General features: G+C 38.3%; 1 protein-coding gene across 1 annotated transcript in view; it reads left to right on the forward strand.

Moving 5' to 3' along the window:
- The window catches only part of znf638 (zinc finger protein 638), a 50,790-nt gene extending 29,911 nt beyond the window's left edge, over nt 1–20,879 (forward strand). The window contains exons 4-27 of the mRNA XM_073836656.1: nt 74–1,502; nt 2,279–2,340; nt 2,441–2,479; nt 5,327–5,706; nt 5,800–6,023; nt 8,476–8,619; nt 10,357–10,455; nt 11,548–11,603; nt 11,744–11,946; nt 12,191–12,222; nt 12,324–12,458; nt 12,919–13,050; nt 13,302–13,343; nt 13,437–13,568; nt 13,715–13,831; nt 13,913–13,938; nt 14,037–15,822; nt 16,856–16,915; nt 16,994–17,860; nt 19,100–19,397; nt 19,498–19,818; nt 19,902–20,018; nt 20,159–20,280; nt 20,428–20,879. Coding sequence (XP_073692757.1) covers nt 74–1,502; nt 2,279–2,340; nt 2,441–2,479; nt 5,327–5,706; nt 5,800–6,023; nt 8,476–8,619; nt 10,357–10,455; nt 11,548–11,603; nt 11,744–11,946; nt 12,191–12,222; nt 12,324–12,458; nt 12,919–13,050; nt 13,302–13,343; nt 13,437–13,568; nt 13,715–13,831; nt 13,913–13,938; nt 14,037–15,822; nt 16,856–16,915; nt 16,994–17,860; nt 19,100–19,397; nt 19,498–19,818; nt 19,902–20,018; nt 20,159–20,280; nt 20,428–20,514 — 6,910 coding nt within the window. The 3' untranslated portion in view covers nt 20,515–20,879. The remainder of the gene's footprint in view (nt 1–73; nt 1,503–2,278; nt 2,341–2,440; nt 2,480–5,326; nt 5,707–5,799; nt 6,024–8,475; nt 8,620–10,356; nt 10,456–11,547; nt 11,604–11,743; nt 11,947–12,190; nt 12,223–12,323; nt 12,459–12,918; nt 13,051–13,301; nt 13,344–13,436; nt 13,569–13,714; nt 13,832–13,912; nt 13,939–14,036; nt 15,823–16,855; nt 16,916–16,993; nt 17,861–19,099; nt 19,398–19,497; nt 19,819–19,901; nt 20,019–20,158; nt 20,281–20,427) is intronic.
- The last annotated feature ends 2,263 nt before the right edge of the window (nt 20,880–23,142 follow it).

Genomic DNA, 23,142 nt, shown 5'->3' on the forward strand with positions numbered 1-23,142 from the left:
TCTGTGTGAGGACATGAAGACGACAAGCCAATAACCCTATCTGTGTGTTTTTTTCCCCCCCTAATTTTTCCAGCTTTTCATTGTTCTTGGAAAGTTGTGTGCCCCCTGTTGCATTGAGGAATTTTGGGAGTCTGCTGCTTTTAGGCCCTGTCTCCCTCCACCTGGCACAGATAAAGACTCAGTTGGCACTGCACCAGCTGAATGCAATTGCTGGCACAAGCGTCCCTCCGCCTGCAATTGCCTCACCTGCTTTGACCTTGCTCAACTTGCTCAAGGTCACCATGTCGCATCCATTATATAATCCCCGTGGAGGGCCGTTCCCTGGGGGTCAGAGACCCGTCGTGCCTAGCCAGTATGGTCTTGGGTCACAGCCTCGAATGGAGCTGGGAGCAGGCCGCCTTGGCCCAGGTTCCATGTCCGGTTCTCGTGGGGGATTGATGGTCAACCAGCCCTTCTCACTGGGACAACGACAGTCGCAGATTTCACCAGATCTTGAAGACGCCATAGACCGGAACCTCCGGGGCGCCCGTGAGGAAGTTCGCCTTCTTACTCAAATGCTCCAGCAGCCCAAAAAAGCAGACCCCCGCATGAGAGAGAATACAAGGGATGATGTGCTTTCCTCCGGGAGCGGTTTTGCCGGGACTTCACGATCTAATGAAGTGGACTGGTCCGTGTACCAAGCCCCAAACAAGCTTTTTGGATCTTCAAGTTTGGATCGTCCTTCCGGTTCTTCACAGCTGTTTCCGTCTGCGAGTTTCGGTGGTGGATCAAGTGGTTTGGGCAGCCAGCCTCCGCCAGAACAGCGGCCTTCACGCTACACCTCTGAAAGTGCCAGCAGCATTCTAGCAAGTTTTGGACTCTCCAGTGAGGACCTAGAACTTCTAAGCCATTATCCAGATGATCAACTGACCCCGGACAACCTGCCATTTATTTTACGAGACATCCGAATCCGTAAAGTGAAGAGGGACGTTGATGCGAGATCTGAATACAGCAAAGTTATTGACTATGGACATTCTAGTAAATTTGGCTATCCTGACGAGAGCCCGGATGGCTATGCAAATGAACGCCGGCCTAAAGAGTCACCAAAGTATGTGAGGGATGTTTCTGGACCACCCTTTGGTGGCATGGACATCGCAAAGCATCCTCAGCCGTGTCAGCCAGCCCCAGGCCCTGCACAAGTTCCCAAGCTTCAGAAACCTCCACAAGTAGCTCCAAGACCTGCTAAGACGATTCCAGCAAGACCATCTGCTTCCCAACCTATGCTGCCGCCTCCCAGTCGACCTCCTTCGCAGATACCACCTCAACTTCTTCCTCTGATGTCTGTTGACGATATCGCCGGAGGTCCGAGTGCCAACTGGATCCCGTTCCTTTCACCTCAGATCAGCGCCCCCGCCGCGAAGAGGCTTCCTACGCCGACCATGATGAACGATTACTCTGCAGCTACACCAAGAATCTTTCCTCATACATGCTCTCTATGTAACATTGAATGTATCCAGATTAAGGTGAGTATCTTCTTACCCAGTAGTGCCTCATTTGAAAGCATACTTTTTCTGCTGTTTTGTTGTATGTAAAGGGTCACATTTGGCTTGCTTGTTTCATTCATTTAAATGTGTTTGAGCTGCTTTGAGCTAAAACTGTACAAAATTTAACTATGAAATAAAATGTCAGAAACTTGTAATGAAATTTTAATGTTTGTTAACTTCAGTTGCTCATTAGTTGTGCAGTTGCCTCATTGTGAGTTAAAAATATTTGCAGATAAGCTGATGTAAATAGATTAGATAATAACTGGCTGGGGAAAAGAATTGTATCTTGACTACTTCAAGCCAATTTCAGTTTCAGAAGGAGATTTATCAGTCAGTTTTCTGGAAATCTGGGGGATAACCGATGAAAAAACATTTTGTTGAAACCTAGTTTAAAACGTTGGACTGTCTGAAAGAAATACTGTACCTGTTGTGAAGGCACACCTGATGACATTCCACAATGCTGAAGACAAAAAGGCAGATGGCGATCTCCATCTTCGTAATACCTGAAGTAACGCTTTGGACTGTTTCATGTTGGAAGCAAAGTTTTGTCATGAAAATCATGGACTTTTTGTTCTGTTGAGACTATAGTGGATTTAATGAGCTTTATGTCAGAAATTTTGACTTTTGGTATTTGTTTTTGAAAGCTTTTTTTTTTTTTTTATACGAGCCATTTTTATAGTCCGTTGCACTGTTTAAAGCACTATTGGTAGTTAAATCAAAGACATTGATAATCAAAGCATTTTGTTTTTTCACAGGATTGGCTTGAGCATCAGAATACAAATCTTCACATTGAGAGTTGCAGACGTCTTAGGAAACAGTGAGCGTTTTGATGATAGCTTCTATTGCTCAAGAATTCCACTGAAGAATTTCTCGTTTAACTACTAACGGAAAATCATGTTCTTGTTTTGTTATAACAGATATCCTGACTGGAATGTTGAGGCTGTCTCTGTTTCAAGGTAAATCAAAATCATATCAACACAATCATGTCTTGGACATTTAGGTCTAGAAATAGAACTAAAGAAGTTCACTTACAGAACAAAAATTACAGATAATGTACTCAACCAAGGGTGGGCGATATGACCTAAAATTAATATCACGGTATTTTTCATCTTCTGAACGGTGACGGTATAATATCACTGTATTACTTTTTTTGGTACATTTTGGGAGGAGTTGCCTGTCCTGTCCCTTTAGTATGTGAATAAAGTTAATATTTTTATAATATAATAAGTAAATGGTAGGTATCCTTATCAAAAACAGACATGGGAGAGTATGCATTCTTAACATATTTATTTAGCAAAAAACCTAAAGATCTTACTTAACAGTGAACAACAAAACAAAACAAAAAATTTATTGAAATTTAATTTCTGCAATATTTAAACCTTTAAATAACTGGGGGAAATCAACCCATGGCAACAGTTTAAAAGTGGACCAATTCTGTGGGCAAAAACGCAGACTGCATCCAACACCAGCTGCTGGAGTTAATGTCATTGCACACATTAGTACGAAATTTTCGTCCGAGATTTTTGCACGTAAAAAAAAAAAATACAGGTTATGTTAATCGAGTTTACACACTGCCTCTGAAACTTTCGTCCGTCATAAAAAAAAATCGGATCGTGTTTGATTTTCTGCATTTTCGCATCCATAATTAGCATTTTGATAAGGATGGCGAATTTGAGAAAACTAAAAAAAAAACGCATATGAAAAATGACCTGTACAATGACCTTTAGATTTGAATGATCACGGGTCGAAAGTAAAGAGAGATTACAAACATAGACTGGAGGATTTGCTGCAATCTAGTACTGACTGACAAATATCTATTAACGTTATAAGATGTGCTGCTCCCTTTACACAGAGTGTGCGTTATCGCAAAATATATATCGCTGTATAAATCCTTCGCCCGGCCGCCGGAAAAAGTCCCGGTCGTCCCGATTGCCACCCCGCCCCTGGTATAGGCTACAGGCCCGACCTTTCTTCACGGTGTTTCACCAGTCGTTTAATGGCCACTCCCCTTTTACCTACCACCTGCAAAGCTGATACGAATATATTTTACTTTATTTACAACAAGATATATAGAATAAGGACAGGTATTCAGACCACAACTGAACGTTTGAAGAAAATTGAATGCCTTATTATTTTTATTATTTGAACTTCCGAAATGCAGTTTAAATGCGGCTTCAAAATATCCCAAATGTGACTGTAAATAAGGGCTGCTCGATTAATCGCACAATGTTGTGAGGCGCGTTTAGTCAATGAAGCCAGTACTTTGATTAGTAGTAAATCTCCATCACGTGCGTTCAGCTGGAGCAGCAATTAATACACGTAGCCGTAAATCACTGACAAGCTACGCCAAATCGCGCTCATAATCAAATGCGTAGCTTGTCAGTGATTTAGGGCTCTTTGTATTAATTGCCACTCCAGCTGAACGCACGTAATGGAGATTTACTACTAATCAAAGTACTGGCTTCATTGACTAAACGCGCCTCACAACATCGTGCGATTAATTGTGCAGCCCTACTGTAAATGATCCCAGCTGAGAAAGATCCAAGCGGCAACCTCCCGCTCTCTCTATTGAAACCAACACGGAAGTGACTTAAACTGCAATTCATCCACTGGCTGCAAAAGGGAGTCAATCCCATAGACGGCCCATGTTAAAATGCCCAACTTTACAGCAGAAAAAATATGTTTACAGCCTGGTACAAAAAGTGGTTTTGGTATATATGGCTAATTTCGCTCATCATGTCAACTGTAAGGGGGGTCGATTTTTTTTTTTTTTATAACTCATCCGATCAAGTTATATTAAGCCTTAAAGTTCTGCCTAATTAAGGGCGTGTCCACTTGAGTGACAGGCGGATTGCCCCTGCTCACCACTGTCACATTAGGGGTGTGTGGTTTCAGCTACCAGCTCCACCCACGTCCTGCCTATTGGCCCATTTTCGATTATCTTGGAGTGACACGATTCCAAGATGGCGACGGCTGAATCCCGCCCACTATGAGCTTCAAAATTGCTCTTCAGAAACCTAGGGGTGATGTCACGGACACTATGTCCATATTTGTTAGTCTATGGTCTTATCTTGTGAAACAATTGGTTATTTCTAAAAAAAAAAAAAAATTACAATTTATATACTCAACCTCAAATGCTCATCTTGTCTTGCTCTGCCTGAACATTTTTTTTCTGGTTCAAGACAGTTGGGTTATGTCAAAAAACTCCCATCTTACTTTCTCCCTCAACTTCAAAAATCGTTGCAGAAGTACTGATCCAGTGTTTGCAAAGTTAACATGCAAAGATCATCAAACACTTAAAAAAAAAAAAAAAAGGGATAACAGTGATGTAGGATGATTTTGAAGTTGAAGGAGAAAATGAGATGGGAGTTTTTTGACATAAAACTGTCAGGCAGTTTAGTTCAAAGTTCAGGCAAGAGAAGATGACCGTTTGAGGTTAAAAAGTATATCAGTTGTAATTTAAAAAAAGAAATAACCAATCGCTTTGCTAGATAAGACCCTTCTTCCTCATCTGGGATTGCTTACAACCGCATTTGGAAACGTTTGAAGCTTGGGGCACCATAAAAGCCCACTTTATGGAGAAAAATCATGACATGTTTTCCTCAAAAAACTAAAATAAAAAAATAATTTCTTTACGACTGAAGAAAGAAAGACATAAACATCTTAGACCACAAGGAAGTGAGTAAGTTATCTGTACATTTTTGTTCTGGAAGTGTACTTCTCCTTTAAACTTTATAATTCAAAACAATTGTCTAGATATTAAAAAGAATCTTAAATTCAATTGTTAATGTTTCAATCCACAGACCTGGGCTCAAATCAGAGCACAGCAGCTCAAAACGCCACACCCGGTCGCATTCGTACTCCAGATCCCCCAGCCCGAAGCGGCACCATGACTCCTCCTCAAGCCGTCGTAAGCGATCCCGCTCCCGTTCCAGATCCCGCTCTCGCTCCCGAAGCCCTAGAAGGTACCGCCGTTCCAGGAGTCACAGCCGGTCCCCCCATAGGAAGTCTCGAAGCAGTCCTTACAGACGGAGGTCCCGTAGTCCACCGTCTCAACGGTCAAGGTCTCCAGTGTACAGTAGGCACTCTCCTGTACGCCGTTCAAGTCCCCGCCGGAGCAGCCCCTCCTGGCAGCAGAGATCTAGCAGTAGTGATCGACTGGCCATGAAACTCATGTCTTCAAGTAAGACCTTTTATTGCAGTGCTCTTGCAATGTAATACAGTTTGCGTTCAAATCACTGTGTACTAATGCATGAAGTTTATTTCTTGCCCACAGCTGAGCTGTCCTCGATCACAGACAGTAATACTTTAAAGGCTGTGGTGAAATCTTTGGCGCCAGCTTTGCTGGCTGAGCTAGCAAAGAAGAAAAGTAGTTCCACTACTTCCTCTTCAAAGGGAAACAGTAGCAGCAGTAACTGGAAACGGTCTTCCTCTCCTAAGAGAGCGGAGTACTCCAAGTCAAGCAGAACCTCCACCTCAAAGTCCTCCACCACTCCAAAGGTACGTCTTCATATTGCAGTTACAGGCTGTTTTGTTCCTCCATTACTTTGGCTTTAAGGCTCATTGTATTGTCTTATTTCTGACAGGGTCATTAGAAAACATTTTTGAAAAAGTAGAGATGAGTGAACAGTTAAAACAAAATTTATTCAGACACCTTCAACATTTCTCACATTATCACAGTTTAAAGGGATAGTTTAACCATAGATTAAAATTTTGTTTACCTACTTACCCCAGGGCATCCCAGATGTAGGTGACTTTGTTTCTTCAGCAGAACACATGCAAAGATTTTGAACTCAAACCGTTGCAGTCTGTGAGTCATATAATGGCAGTCAATGGGCACCAAATCTGTGAGAGTAAAAAAACAAACACAGACAAAACCAAATAAAAACCCTGTGGCTTGTGCCAACACATTGAGGTGTTAAGACACAAAACGATCTGTCTGCAAGAAACTGAACATTACTTACCTCTGATCCACAGCAACATTTAACTGCATTGAGCTCTATAGTTTAGAAAATGGTAACAAAATACGACAAGAACTCAAGAGCTAAACTGTGTTAGCAAAAACCATCTATATAATGTCAGATAACTTTGATAGAAAGGCATGTAACAAAACATGGTCCCAAACTTTAATTTTACTGGTCCAATGTATGAAGAATTATTGGGTATAATATGTCACAGTAGGGCTGCACGATTTAGAGAAAAAATCTAATTGCGATTTTTTTTTTTTTTTTTTTTTTTTTTTTTTTTTTTTAATCAAAATTGCTATTTGCGATTTAAAATGCGATTTACTACTATTTCATAAAAGAGCTACAGGTTTGATATGGTGGTTTTAACAGCACCAAAGAAAGACCAAGCATAATCACAAAGTATGCTACACTGTTCTACTGTTTATTTAAAACCTCTTAAACATTGTTGCCATTTTTTAAATAAAGTTGTCATGACAAATTAAGAAAATAACTACAGTATCTTAAATAAAATTAAATTAACAATTAAAATTATGTAATAAAATATTATTAAAATCTTTTAAAATAAAATATATTATACAAAAATTAATTAATTAATAAAAATATAATATATTTTATTATATAAAATCCTAAAAGATTTTACTTATACATACATACATACATACAATATGTTATAATAAAATATAATTAAAATCTTTTAGGAATCCAAACACACTGTAAACAATTTTACGTCAGTAAAACACTGATGATAACGTACATTAAGAGACACGTTGTTGGGAAGTTGAGCCGCTGCTCCCGCTCATCTTTTCCAAATGGTGTTAACGTTATTTGCTCAGTACATGCAGTAGAGACCTGCTCCTACGGCGGGACCCGACGCAACCAAATGCGGCGCAGGACAAAACTTGATGGGCGAGTGGGGGACGCGGGAAAATAAAATGATTCGCGGGGCTCCCACAAAATAGAAATATCTAAACAAAATATCTAAAAAACAAAACATTGTTATTCATCTATTGCACAAAAGCAGCAAGAACAACTAGTCGACTATGATTAAAAGCACAAGGATAGGCAGTCATCAGAGGTCTTTTAGTTAGAATCCACTCACTGCTCAAACATTCTTGCACAGTGCTGAATATTGCGTGCTCACGAATTAAAACACACGAAGTGTAGAAATTGTGAAAAATTCATTGTGTGTAATATTCATTGTGTTAGAGCTGTATGAGATCGCATATAAACTGAGATGTCAGCTTTAAAGGAGCTTTGTCTGCTTGTATTCTGCTATGGATGCACGCAGTATAGCTCATGCTTGCTTTTCTGTTAAGAATAACAGTGGTTTGTGAATGTTGATGCTTAGCCTATATAAAAAATATTTTATTGGGGACGTTTATGCTGGGGTTTTGTGAAACTTACGAGATCTGTTTCATGTAAATTCAATTGACGTACTGAAAAAAAAACAACTACATATGTTACTTTTATGCGGGCTTTTGTGGGCAGGAGCGGGACAAAACATGAATGTCGTGGCGGGAACGGAACGAGAGAACATATATCTGCGGATGCGGGACTGAAAAATACGCCCCGTGCATGTCTCTACATGCTGTGTTAAAATGCCCCCTATTGGTTAAACTCTGCATCAAACATAATATAAGCATGAAGACGTAATATGCACATGAAGTGACCCGTCAAAAACGACTTATATGCTTGTTACCACATTTGATAATCAATCGAAATAATCGCAGCTCTTGCGATTTGAAAATCGCACCCTTTCAAATCGCGATTTCGGTTTACAAACGATTAATCGTGCAGCCCTATGTCACAGTTTATTTTACTGTCCTCATTTATATAAATGAACTATATTGTCCTTTACCCACTAGTAAAAAATATCAAAATTTATATCTGGTGAATGAATATTTTTTGGTTTCACTGTAGGTGCATCTGTACTAATTATGTATGAAATGTAATTGAATCTATTTTTGTTTCTACATGATCTGAAGCCAAGACCCAAGGACGCCCCTGGCACATCCTGTTTGGTGAGGCTCATAGGAATTCCTCAAGGGACTACAAACAAACAATTGAATGATGCCATTGAACCTTTTGGCAAGATTTATACTGCCATCCTCCTCAAGGCAATTAAAGAGGTAGAAATATTTTTGTTTTATTTTGTACTTTTAAATATACAGCACAGTGCATGTAGTTTTACAGTAACTTTCTGTAAAATGTGGCCTTCACTGCTTTGGAATTTACATACAGTTACAGTCGCACGTTTACATACACCTAGCAGAATCTGCAAAATGTTAATTATTTTACCAGAATAAGAGGGATCATACAAAATGCATGTTCATTTAAAAATGACCTAGTTAAAAATTTTACGTACACTTGATACTTAATACTGTGTTTTTACATGAATGATCCACAGCTGATTTTCTTTTTTGTTGTTGTTAAGCGATAGTTGTTCATGTGTCCCTTGTTTGTCCTTTGAAAGTTAAACTGCCTGTTTTTATCCAGAAAAATTCTTCAGGTCCCATGTGGTGTTTGGTTTTTCAGCATTTTGGTGGGTTTGAACCCTTTCCAACAATGACTGTATGATTTTGACATCCATCTTTTCACTTTGAGGATGACAGAGGGACTCATATGCAGCTATTACAGAAGGTTCAAACACTCACTGATGCGTCAGAAGGAAAAATACAACTTTTTGAATCAGAATATCAGGGTACTTATTTTGTATTTTATATGTAAGTATCTTCTGTAGTTACTGAAGGTCAGTACTAAATGAAACAATGATATTTGGGCAAAATTAGAAAAATGTACACATCTTCATTCTGTTAAGAAGTTTACACCCCTGACTCTTAAAGCATTGTTTTTCCTTCTGGAGCATCAGTGAGCGTTTGACCTTCTGAATTGTTGAAACATGAGTCCCTCAGTTGTCCTTGGTGTAAAAATATGAATCTCAAAATCATACAGTCATTGTTGGAAAGGGTTCAAATACACAAAAATGCGGAAAAACCAAAGAATGTGTGGGAACTCAATGATTCTTCTGAAGAACAGCAGGCAGTTTAACTGTTTAGGACAAACAAGGGACTCATGAACAACTATCGCTAAAACAAACAAACAAAAAAAAAAACAGTTGTGTTTATATTTTTTCTTATGGACTACATGTAAATGTCTTTTAATGTGAAATATCTTATTCAAGTGAGTACTAAATAAAAAAAAACATGCATTTTGTATGATCTCTCTTATTTCGGTCAAATAATTAACATTTTGCAGATTCTGCAAGGTGTATGTAAACTTTTGACCTCAACTGGTATACATGCTTACATAAATGCCGAGTTCATATCAACAAAGTTCATTTGAATACTTTTTTGTGACCATTTTTATTTTGCTCAGTAGAGTACATTGCAATGCAACTTTAATATTTACTATGTTTGTAAATTTATGAAAAGTGCACACTACGATTCAAAATAAAATATTTGAAATATTTTATGATTACCAAGGTTGCATTTAATTGTTCAGAATTGCAGTAAAAGCAAGTGTTGTAAATAAATATTGCAATTTAACATAACCTTTTGCTATTTTAATATATTTTTAATATGTAATTTATTCCTGTGATGGCAAAGCTTAATTTCCACTAGCTTTTACTCCAGTTTTCAGTGTCAAATGCTCTTCAGAAATCATTCTAATATGCTGATTTGGTGCTAGAGAAACATTTCTTATTCTAACCACAGTTGAAAACGGCAGACCCATCATCAATTTAATGTGTCCTTGCTGAATAAAATATTAACTTCTTTCTAAAAGAGGTAAAACTGGCCCTGAATATGTGCGCTTGAAATGTAGTTTGTGTAGCTGTTGCAAATGTTTGTGGTTTGTACTCTCTTCAGGCCTCAGTGTGTATGGAGAGAGAGGAGGATGCCAAAGCTTTGCTTAACTGCAAGAACCTGACAATTCGTGGGCAGGTTATTAAAGTCTGCATGGAGATGGTATGTTTGACTCTGTCAATTCTAGGCATGGGCCGGTATAAGATTCTGACGGTATGATAACCTTGGATAAAAATATCACGGTTTCACGGTATTACGGTATTGTAATCACTGCTCTACAATGTTACATTTAAATGTCTGGGTAAAAAAAACAACCTTTTTTTCCCCAAACGGATTACAGTATATTTTATTTTAGGAAACATATAGAACATTTTGTAACATGGAACAGAAGGCAAAATAATTAAAATAAATAATTGAATCTTCTTAATTAAATTAAATTGCAGTCACTTGTGTTAAAGGTGCCCCGTGTAATATTTAAGATGATCTCTAGACAGTGGTGCAATAATTAACATAGAATCAGCTTGCGAAAAAAACACTGACACAATGATGAACAAGTAATATTCACAATAACATAGTTTTATTGAATGATAAAGTTAATATAATTCCTTAAATTACATTTTAAAAGAAATCTCACTATTCGTTGATGTCAAAAAAAAGGTGAGATTTAAATCCTGTATCGGCTTCCGTAGTTCTGTAAAGGGAGGGGTGAGCGGTACTCTGCTGCAATTCACAATCTCGCCGCTAGATGCCACAAAACCTACACACTGCACCTTTAACGTGACAGAAAGCTTAAAAGCAAAGACGTGATTTCACTTTAACTTAATTGTTGTGCTAAAGTTCACAGAAACGTAAAATTCGTACATATAGTCTGCTATTCCCCACTCTGTGTTGTGGGGGTTCACCTCCTTTGGCCGTCCTGAACTTATATTACTGCTGAATCTCACTGACTGTGGATCACGTGCACAAACACAGACACGCGCCTGAGCACTAACCGGTGGGGGAGGGGCTGCATTGTTTTCTCTGCAGGGACTCACACACACAACCTAGTAGGGAGTCCTGCGCTTTCACTTTGACACAGAAAATGCGCATATCGTAGGAACGGTATAACTTTTTTTGTTTCCGGTTTTGAAACCGTGACTTTTTCAAACCGCGGTAAACCTTGAAACCGGTTATCATCCCATGCCTAGTCAATTCCCTTTACAGATGAGCCACACCAAGGCATGACATTTAAATCCAATTTGTGCATATTTGTAGGACACAAGAGAGGATGATGGGAAAAAATCGGTTAAGACTGAAAAACCTATTAAGAAGTAAGTTCTCATGCATGCAGTGGTTTTGCAGTGCATGTAAGATAAATCATTGTTGACTTTTATTTTATTTTTCATATTTTCAAATTATACATAAGTGTTATTACAGAAGGTTCTGTAAATGCATTTGTGTCCTATTACAGAAAAGAGGTGACTACAACAAAACCAACCCAAACAGCAAAACCCACCCCAAAAGCAAAGGGTGCAAACCCAGTGAAATCACCTCAGTCATCTAAAGCCAAAGAGGCGACAGGTCCCAAGACGTCTCAAGTAACCAAGGGAAAACCCAATGACCCCAAAAAGACTGTGCAGACAGCTAAAGCTAAACTTCCTGCTAAGGGTTCAGGTAAATAATTGCGTCTTCAGGCCTTTCCACACTGAGCGCAATGCGAAAATGCGAGGCGATTGTTTGCCTTCTGCTAATTCACGCCTGCATGCTTACAAGAAAACCTCTTAAAATATAAATAGAAGTATCCTATGTGATATTCGTTTCACTTTTTCATACTCTGTGTGGAAAGGCCTTTCATCTGTAATTGTTCTAGTGGTCTTGCAGGACAATATGTATAACATTTGTTTGTGTAATTTGGCAGAGACAGCAGTTGTCAAGAAATTGGTAAAGAAGGTATGTTATTTTGTGTTCTCTGTCTGAATTTTTTTTCTCCTTGTAAACAAACCATTCCGTTTGTTAAAACAGCTACTTCTGTTCCATTTCTTTGATTATAGGAAATACCCTGGAGAAAAAATATTGTTGAGATTACGAATCTTCCAGAGGAAAATGTTACTGAGGATGACCTCACCAACCTTGCTAAACCATATGGCTTCACTGCAACTCCTGTCATAGCAACCACTCAACAAAAGGTAATAATATTAGGAAATTACATTTTAAAAATACTTGACTTGAACATGGATTCTTGTTATTATATAGTATTTATTATAATGTTACTTATGTTCCGTGGTGAAAACACTTATTAGAACACTAGTATTTTAACCAGCTAAAATTGGTTTTAAGTCAGTTATTTCTCTTTTGCTATAGTGTGTCGGTAGGTAATATCATTTTACATTTCCAAACATTCATTTTGCCATTAGTTGTAATAATCCAGTGAGATTTTTGATTGCACAATAGTTAGTTCTCCACAGAGATCTGATCCCATAATTGTCCAGTCTGTCTGGAATAATACAGCAAAAGATAGAAATAACAAATAGAAATAAGTTAAAACCATTTTTAGCTGGTGAAAATACTAGTGTTCTAATAATTTTACCACCTCTGTATATTATAGTGTATTATATATTTTAACTGTGTTTTTATGCTTTTTTTCAGGCCTATCTGCAGATGCCCAACACAGAGGCAGTTGAAGCAATGGTGAAGGCCTACTCTGAGACACCTGCTAAAGTGCAAGACAAAGAGATAACCGTCAAGATGATGATGCAACCTATCGACCTGAATTACACTGTGAGTGTTCACTCCATCTCTGCCTAAAGTTATGCATTAGAAAAAAATTATAAATGTCCATGAAACATATTATGATGTATGTTTTGGTTCTTAATCCAAATGTATTAAATGTTTTGAGTTCTCACTTAAAGGTGCAATAATAATGAACTGTCTCTGTTGTCTGTCAGAGAGCGTGCATTATGTCTCAAGTACATTTATACTTGCTTGACTGGTTAGTATTGACTCAATGTTTTATCTTTATCTGTCCGTAGGAGTCAGTATTCAGAGTTCTTATGGGCATGGAGAAATCGCCTGTAAGTAAATGCCAAAAAAAAGACACTGAATTCAAATAAAATTAGATAACCTGTATCATGTCTCAGGCTTTCTATTTTCTCTCCTGACCACAGGAAATCGTCACGTTGCCTGAACGCCTTCTCATTGTTGGCAATATGCCAAAAACGCTTGGGGCAATCAAGGAAGTAGAGACAGTAATTAAACGCTATGGGGCCTTCAAGAAATTTTTGCCTCTTAATGGCAGGGTAAGCAACTTAACTTTTATATCTACTATTATACTATATCTTATATTGTCTTAATCTTCCATTTTATTATATCTACTTTCTATTATTAAAAGGGAAATGTGAGATCTTAGCTGTTGCATTATTGTTTTGTTTTCTTTCAATATCAGATTATTTTTGAAATGGAGACTGCTGCTATCGCTAGGACTATCTTCGCTCGCTTCCTCAAGTTTCGTTGTGTGGTCCAGAACAGTACCCTTACCTTCCAACTAGCTAAACCAGTCAAGGTAGTTCAGCTGGTATTATTTTTAATTTATATGTGTGGCAGTTAACTAAAAATTCAACTAACAATGTTATTTATTTAACAGTTCAAAAAGAAGCCAGACGCAAAAGGGTAAGAGGAGAGAAATTAAATATTTTGCTTTTGTTTGAGAAAAAGGGTTCTAGAAAAGTCAAAATAATTTTCTCTATAATGTTTAACTCTCCTTGTAGAGCAAACCCCCCTGGAAAAACATCAGCGACAATAAAAAAACCTAATACTGTCAAAGCCCAAAAGCCAGTGGCTGCAGCAGCAGCATCTGCTGCATCTACTGCAGGTTCACCTGTCGCAAAAGACAACGCTCCAAAAACTGATGCTGTGGCTAAAGGAGAGGAAGTTATTACAGAAAGTGTTGGTGAAGAAAAGGTGAATGCTGATACATCTGCAACTAAGGTTACTGCAGGTCCCAAAGACATTACAGTTGATGTGTCTACTAATGCAGAAACAACTACTCCTGAGAATAAAGCAGAGGAGAATACCCAAGCTGTTAATGAAACTGCTGTGGAGACCCTTGAGACTAAATCTGTGAAAAAAGAGCCTGATGCTGGATCATCAGTTTCCACAGCTGAATCTAGGAGTGAGAGCACGCAGCTTGTAGTTGAATCCTCTGTTCCCACTTCAGAATCTGTGGTTTCAGTTAAATCTGAGAACAAGGAGCTTGAGACTGGATCCTCTGTTCCCTCTTCAGAAACTGCAGATTCTGCTGAGTCTGGGAAAGCAGAGCTTAAAGTTGAATCGTCTGTTCCTGCTTCAGAATCTGCAAACACAGAGCGTGAAGTTGGATCCTCAGTTTCTGCTACAGAATCTGGAAAAACGGAGCAGGATGTTGGATCCTCTGTTTCCGCTTCAGAATCAGCAGTTTCAGTTGAGTCTGAGAAAACAAAGCTTGAAGATGCATCCTCAGTTCCCTCAGGAGAATCTGCTGTTTCAGTGGAATCTGCAAAAGCAGAGCATGAATTGGATTCCTCAGAATCTGCCATTTTAATGGACACAACTGATCAGACAAACGATCAGGCTGAAGATGTTCTTAAAGAAGAATTGGTTCTTACATCTGTGGAAGAAAGCAAAACTGACAGTGTTAAGTCAGAAGAAGACAATGTTGAATCCAAGTCTGAAATGGAGATTGTTGCTTCAACTGTTAGCAGTGAGGAACCTGCAGTAGAGGCCATGGAAACTCAGAGTCCAGAAGAACCTGCTAAAGGCACTGATGTCAAAGAGGAAGTTTTGGAAGCATCAAGTGAAGGGCTCAATATGGAAAATGAGAGCCAGTCGAATGACTTGAAATCAACTGAACCCTTGGAGACGCACAAAAACCCTCAGTCTAGTAATGAAACTGAACCTGCTAAAGAGCATGTGCTTGCAGCTGTTGCATCTGACTCCATTACAACTTTCGATCCTACCTCTGACCTACCCTCCACTTCTGATCAAACTGTCAGTAATTCATCTGTCACAGTTTCATGTGCCTCAAACAGTCCCCAAATGGTTCTTGAGCCCTTTCAGATTGATGACAAGTCTCTGGACTTTCCTCCGGTTACACAAGAGATTTTGAAGGCCCTTGAATTAGCTGTCCATCAGTGTCGCTTACAGTCTTCTTTGAAACGTGCTGAAGAAGAAGCCAAGCAGAAGGCGGAAATGGAGAAAAAAGATTCTGAGAAGAAAACCACAAAAGGTCCGTCAAGCTCAAAGAAGCCTGCTCAAGCGACCAAGAAGACCACTCAAGCTGAGAGCAAAAAGATTCAGGCCGAGAAAAAGTCTCAGAACTCTGGGTCCAAGAGTAAGCCTGCGGACACCTCGTCCCCAGACAAAGAGCCAACAACTAGGCACAGGAGCAGGGTTAATTCTGAAGAAGATGGTCCTACCACCAGGCGTGGGGGATCTTCTGGGTCCTCCTCCCGGAGGAGCAGGCGGGAATCCAGCCCTCCATCAAAGCGTTCAAGGGGCCATGATGTTGATCGAAGGGTGAGGTGTATATACAGTTAAAGTCAAAAGTTCACATATAGATTCACAGAATCTGCAAAATGATAATTATTTTGCCAAAATAAGAGGGATTATACAAAATGTGTATTTTAATTTAGTACTGATCTGAATAAGATATTTCACATAAAAGATGTACATAATAAGCCACAAGAGAAAATAAGTTTATAAAAATTACCCTGTTCAAAAGTTTGCATACACTTTTTTTTTTTTTTTTTTTTTTATTTACTGTTAAGTGAATGATCCACAGCTGTGTGTTTTTTGTTTTTTTTTTGTTAGTTGTTCATGAGTCCCTTGTTTGTCCTGAACAGTTAAACTGCCCACTGTCTTCAGGAAAGTCCTTCAGCTCCTATGGATTCTTTGGTTTTTCAGCATTTTTGTGTATTTGAACCATGTCCAACAATGACTGTATGATTTTGAGATCCAACTTTTCACACTGAGGACAACAAAGTGACTAATATGCTGCTATTATGGAAGGTTCAAACGTTCACTGATCCTCCAAAAGGAAAAACAATGCATTAAGGAATTAAACGGAATGCCTAAATATCATATTTCTGATTGTGATTCCATCTAAAGGAATATGTTATAGTTGCATATGAGAATTTTCTGAAGAACAGCAGGCAGTTTAAATGTTGAGGACAAACAAGGGACTCATAAACAACTATCACTAAACAAAAAACACTTCTGTGGATCATTCAGATAACAATAACAATGCAGTATTATAATGCATATTTAAACTTTTGAACAGAGTAATTTTTATAAATTCAACAATTTTCTTTTATGTGAAATCTTATTCAGGTCATTACTAAATAAAAAAAAACATGCATTTAGCTTGATCCCTCATTTTGGTAAAATGTAATTTTGTATTTTTGTAGATTCTGCAAGGTACAGAATGTAACTTTTGACTTTAGCTTTAAAGAGCTATTGTTTTAAGTTGTTTAAAAAGATACATTGATACTTAATTGTTCTGTTTTTCTTGTTTTTTTTTTTTTTGCATGTTTTATTTGCTTTCTCATAGAGTCATAGCAAAAACTCACAACCTTCAAGGAGTCACTCAAAATCAAGGACAGCTGAAAAGGTAAGTGTGAACATTTAACATGTTTGCAGTCCAATAACTGAAGATAGGCATTGGTAATTGAGAATTTGGGTTTTCTAGGAAAAAGATGAAGAACTATTTCCATTTAACATTGATGAGTTTGTGACCGTTGACGAAGTTGGGGATGATGCAGAGGACTCTGTGGTCTCAAATACTGAAACCTCAGCCAAGGATGAGAATATCCAGGATAAAATCGATTGCGACTCCATAATCTCTCCTAGTGTAGAGTCAGGTCCAGCTGATAAACCAAAACAAATTGACGAGATTATTGCTTCTGAACCTGAGGTTATCGAATGTGCAGATAAAATGGAAGCCAAGACTGAAGAAACCACACCAGCTGCAGAAGTTGTTGCATCTCCAAAACCAGAAGAGCAAGAGCCTCAGGAACCAAGTGTTGATAAACCACTGGGAACAGATGGGATGGAAGAGCCTTGTACAGCAGAAACTGCTTCAGCTGAGATGGACAACAATGTTAAGACCACGAAAGAAGACCCTGACATTGGAGACTTGAATGAATTTAAGCCAAGCCAGTCAGTTTCATCCTCTCCTTCACAGAAGGAAGTCTGCCAACCAACTTCTGTAGAAACTTTAGAAAAATCTGAAAATGTCCTTCCTGAGGAGCCTGAAACTTCTGCCTCAGTGATGGAAAATAAAGATGAGGCAGCTGTGATCTCTGAAATTCCATCCCATGATGCATTGGTCACTCTTGATGAGGTCAGTGAGGGCGAGGAAGATTTTCTTGTTGAAACAAATGAGGAACAGCATTCAAAGGCTGATGAAGTGCCTGAGACACTTGTAACAGTTGATGAGGTTGGAGATGACGAAATGGGAGGTGAAGAATACCAGCTGGACAAGGAACTTCATGGCCTGGTTACATTGGATGAGATTGTTGATGAAGAGGAGGAGTTTGATTCATTCAATCCTGAGGTCAGTTTTTATTTTATTTTTGTTAAAACAGTCATTAAGGCTACCTTGATTTGGGTTTAAAGGAGAAGTTCACTACCAGAACAAAAATTTACAGATAATGTACTCACCCCTTTTCATCCAAAATGTGACCCTGGACCACAAAACCAGTCATAAGGTTAAATTTGACAAAACTGAGATTTATACATCAATAAATAAGCTTTCTATTGATGTATGGTTTGTTAGGATAGGACAATATTTGAAATCAGAAATTTGAGGATGCAAAAAAATCAAAAAGACTGAGAAAATCACCTTTAAAGTTGTCCAAATTAAGTTCTTAACAATGCATATTACAAATCAAAAATTACGTTTTGATATGTTTACAGTAGGAATTTTACAAAAAAATCTTCATGGAACATGAACTTTACTTAATTTCTTAATGATTTTTGGCATAAAAGAAAAATCTAAAATTTTGACCCATGCAATGTATTTTTGGCTATTGCTACAAATATACCCCAGCGACTTAAGACTGGTTTTGTGATCCAGGGTCACAAATGTTCATGTCTTTCTTTCTTCAGCCGTAATGAAATTGTTTGTTGAGGAAAACATTTCAGGATTTTTCTCCATATTGTGGACTTCTATGGAACTTCCAAAATGCAGTTTAAATGCGGCTTTAAACGAATGTCTTGTCTTGCTCTGCCTGAACTCTTTTTTTTTTTCCGGTTCATTTAGGGTATGTTGAAAAATCATATTTTCTCTCTCAACTTCAAAAATAATTTCAAAATCATCCTACATCGAAAGCACCAACCAAGTGATTACAAATTGAACATGCAAAGAAGACTAAAAAGATGATAAAACAGCTATGTAGGACGATTTTGAAATTGAGAGAGAACTCTTGAACCAGAAAAAAAGTGATTTCAGGCAGAGCAAGACAAGCATTTGAAGTTAAAAGTATATAAATGGTCTTTTTTTAATAACCAATCGTTTCGCTAGATAAGACTCCTCTTCTTCGCCTGGGATTGTTTACAACCGCATTTGGGATCTTTTGAAACTACATTTAAACTGCATTTTGGAAGTTCAAACTATATGGAGGAAAATCCTGAAATGTTTTCCTTAAAAAAACATAATTTCTTTACGACTTAAGAAAGAAAGACATTAACATCTTGGATGACAAGGGATAAATTATCTGTAAATTTTTGTTCTGGAAATGAACTTCTCCTTCAAGTCTTGTAAGTTGACATGATCTATTTTTCGTCTTTCTAGACTCTTGTAACCCTGGATGAGGCCAAGAGTGATGATGAGGAGAATGAGGAAGTGGAGCATAATGAAGACAAGCCAGCCACCCCAAGCTCCACAACACCAATCATACCAGAGGAACCTGTGAAATCACCAAGCCAAGAAGAGGATGCCTGTGACCTTGAAGAGCTCCGCAAGATGAACTTTGTAACTGTGGACGAAGTAGGGGAGGAGGAAGAGGAACAACCCAGTGAAGATGTCAAAGAGGCGAAGCAAGTTAAAAAGAGAGCTACAAGGGCCAAAAAGAGAACACGCCAGACTCCAGGTGAGTAAAAGAGAGAAAGCAGAGTTCCTTTCTCATTAAACCCTTAGATTAAAGTACTGCAGGTTTTGTAAGCACTGTTGTCTCTTTTTGCACTCTATAGTGAGGAGATCCACAAGAGGCAGAAGAGGAGCAACAAAGAGTGCTGAAGAGCCAGAGGAGCCTGAGACAAATGCGGAGGGTGAACCAGAGCCAGCTGCTTCCGTAAGCGAGAGTCCTCCCGCAGCTGTCGAATCCATGGATCTTGATGTTAAGCCAGAACCCCAAAAGGCTGAAACTGTGCAAGTTCCAGATTCCTCGACTGCAGAGGTCTCTTCAGTGTCAGAAGAGGACAGGACTAGAGCTAAAGATGATGACAGCTCTGCAAAGTCAGAAAGTGATACTGTTGACACACCGGTCACAGATAAAAAATCCACACTCAAAGGTATTTTAATTTCATTGATAGGTATTTGGTGTTTATTGCTTTCAGTGTTCTTAACTATTCCTTTCTTTTGTTTTAATTTGCAGAAGAGTCCAAGCAACGGCGGGAAACGGAGTCGACAGAGGAACCAGAGGCTAAGAGAGCCCGCTCTAATTCTCCTGTGATTGAAGACTTGCCCCCATTTAACCCAGACAATCCCATTGGTAAGAGTTAGAGATCTACTAGAAATGACGCCTGCGCCAACCTATTGGCTTCAAAAGTCTGTTTGATAATGCTGAGTTAATCAAATGCATTACCTTCAAGCAAATTTAACTTACTTTTTTTTTTTTCATCTGTTTCATAGGGATTGACTTTGTGGTGCCCAAGACGGGTTTCTTCTGCAGACTTTGCTCTCTATTCTATGGCAATGAGGAAACTGCTAAGAAAAGTCACTGCAGTAGCCTAAAGCATTACCAGAACATGGAGGTACAAGTTATAATTTAATTCTGAATGTTAGCTGAACTTTAATTTCTTACTGGTACTTACTTAAATTAAAGTACCGTTCTTATTTAAGACTTAACATGCCTATTTTATATAGTTAACTTTTCTCCCTTTTCTCCTTCTCTTCTCCAGAAATACTACAAAAAGCTCAAGTCTCAGAAGCTGGGTAGCTGCTCAACACAGACAACGCCCAGCCATAGTTCTGCTTCTTCTGAATAGTCCCTATTAAGAGTTCTTCCTTTTTTCTTTTCTTTTTTTTTTGTTGTATTAATGCTGACGAATGGGTCCAATTGTTTTGTTGTAAAGTTTTATTAACTTTTCTTGTTTAGATTTAATTACATTGGCTCATGCTAAATAAAGATAACACAATCAGACATGTGTCTTTAAAGTTTTGAAATGTCTCTAACATTGTAATGTTTACTCTATAATGAAAAATATAATTTTCAGAATGATTATATCTTATGATGTCCTAAAGTTTTTGAGATCTATTTCACTTGTATTAAAGAAAGCTGTTGATCTCAAAAGAGGTCGTTACAAAGCAGAAGGAAATAAAAAGGTCTGTAGGAAGGTACAGATAAACTGAATGATCTCATGCTATGCACCATATTGGGGGATACACAGGTTCACAAATTAAGTCTGCATTTAGAGATTTTAACCAATTTAGGAAGGCTGAAGTATGCACCAATAATTACTTTAAAATATATACATAAGTTATTTCTTATACAAATTTCGATTATCAATGGACGTGTGTGCGTGCACCAGGTTTGAACATCAGCTTTCATTTCCAGAGACATAAATGAGATTTACTTCTGAAGAGAGCCATTTCGAAGAGGCCACATATGCTTATTTGCTGTAAATGTGTCTGCTTTTTTAAGATTTAGACAGCCCCAGTTCCTACCAACCATGTGAGGTTAATGCTGCCTTCGTGTGATATGGGAAAGATGATGCTTTCCACTTGTGGAGTTACCAGTGTGTCGTGTTCCTGTGCTTTTGTTGTCGTAGTGAAGAGAAACATGGCAGACTTGGAATTTGTCCTCGCATGCAACTTTGGTAAAAAGGACCAAATAAAATAACATGAGAAAATTGCCTCCTTCAGAACACTGTACCGCACAGCACCCTACTGGAGGCGAGCCACGACAAGCTAGCATCTTCTCTTAACTAGGGTGACTATACGTCCTCTTTTACCCGGACATGTCCTCCTTTTTGGCTATAAAATTATGTCCGGGGGGATTTTGTAAAATATCATAAAATGCTGCCCTCCAAAGGCAAAGTGCAGTAACTACACCAACACTGAAACAGAGAAAAATTTAGGAAACAGAGAAAGTTTTTAGGCCAGCTAGTCAAACATGTTGACACTCTTGTTTCTCGTAAACACTCGTTTTTTGGGGACAAAATTGATCAGGAGACAAAACAGTATTCATAAAGTCCATTTTAAGCCTCAATTTTGACCAAATGCGTAGTTACTGCACTTTGCCTTTCGAGGGCAGTATCTGTTGCCAATAAAGGCAAATCGATTTAAATAAGAATTTTAATAAAAGTGTGAGTTCTATTATTCACACATAATAGAATAGAATGGGGGGGAGGGGCATCCTGGGGAGGGTGTCCTCTTTTTGGATTCTCAGAATATGGTCACCCTATCTTAATGGGATTTTTAATAACAACACTACGTTTAAATAGCGACGTTATTAAAATCCTTTATGCCACAGCATTATGGGGGCTACAAACTAACCAACTAAACAGCAGAGAACTTTCAACATCATGCAATGCTTATCATTCAGTATAGTTTCGTTGCTGTCCGCCATGTTGAAAGGTCAAAGTTTATCCCATCTCGGCAACTCGGGTATCATAAAAAATTTCGAGCTTTCCAGTGGAAATTGCAATGTGAGTGGGTGTTCATGTGCAATTTCGATGTCGGATTTTGGTATTTGCCATAATTACGATAGCACATGAAGGCAGCATAAGTAAATGAGTTTTCATTTTTGGGTTGCTTTCATGCGATTTCTTCTCTGCCCACAATCATGGAAGCAGAATAAAGGTTTAAGTTCCTTGAATGCTCACAAACATTTCATGTAAGTCTTTTGATTTACTGTTCTATGTGGCTCGGAATAACCTTTAAAGGGTTGTTTTTATACTTAAACAGTAGAGGGCATTGTCACTCTTCCTTTAGTCGTAGTCCTAGCGCAGAATTGTACCTATGCTACGATTTGGTCAGATACTTGGATGCGCGGCCATATTGGCATACTCGGATGTAAACAACACGGTTAATGCTACTGAATACGTTGTTTTGCTAATTTATGTCGTCTAAACCATATAAGTACGACTTAGTTAAGCAGGGCTCAATATTTTGACAAACTAGGTGGTAATACTTACGAGCAGTATTCAGATATTAGCGTAATATTTCACCTACCTGACCGGAAATAAGTACAAACACAGATGTTGAAATCCTGGTTCAGTTTGGCCAACCACAAACGCCTTTTGTTTCTCTTTTTTGCACTCCTTGATTTGTAATAGCCTAACTTTTGGCAGTCTATAGTACTCCAAATATTTTTCCTGGTCGGACCGATTAGTACAGCCCAAAACATGACAACGATTGACTATTTTCAGAAGCATTAATCGGCAAAATATGTACGTTTCGTTCGGTTCAGTGGCATTGTTTATGTTACGTGCCGCCAATGTGGCTGATTAATGATGCAGGTCCAAGCACTCTTTTCTCAAACGTTATACTGCTGTTAGCTAGAAGTTAATGTGATTTCTAAAAATGCCACTCTACATTTTTTTTTTTGTAGAATATTATTTCATTAGAGTTGCAGAAATACTAATGCTTACTTAGTGTTAAAACTTATAATA

Source organism: Garra rufa, chromosome 3 (assembly GCF_049309525.1).
Source record: "Garra rufa chromosome 3, GarRuf1.0, whole genome shotgun sequence".
In the NCBI taxonomy this organism is placed as follows: Eukaryota; Metazoa; Chordata; class Actinopteri; order Cypriniformes; family Cyprinidae; genus Garra; species Garra rufa.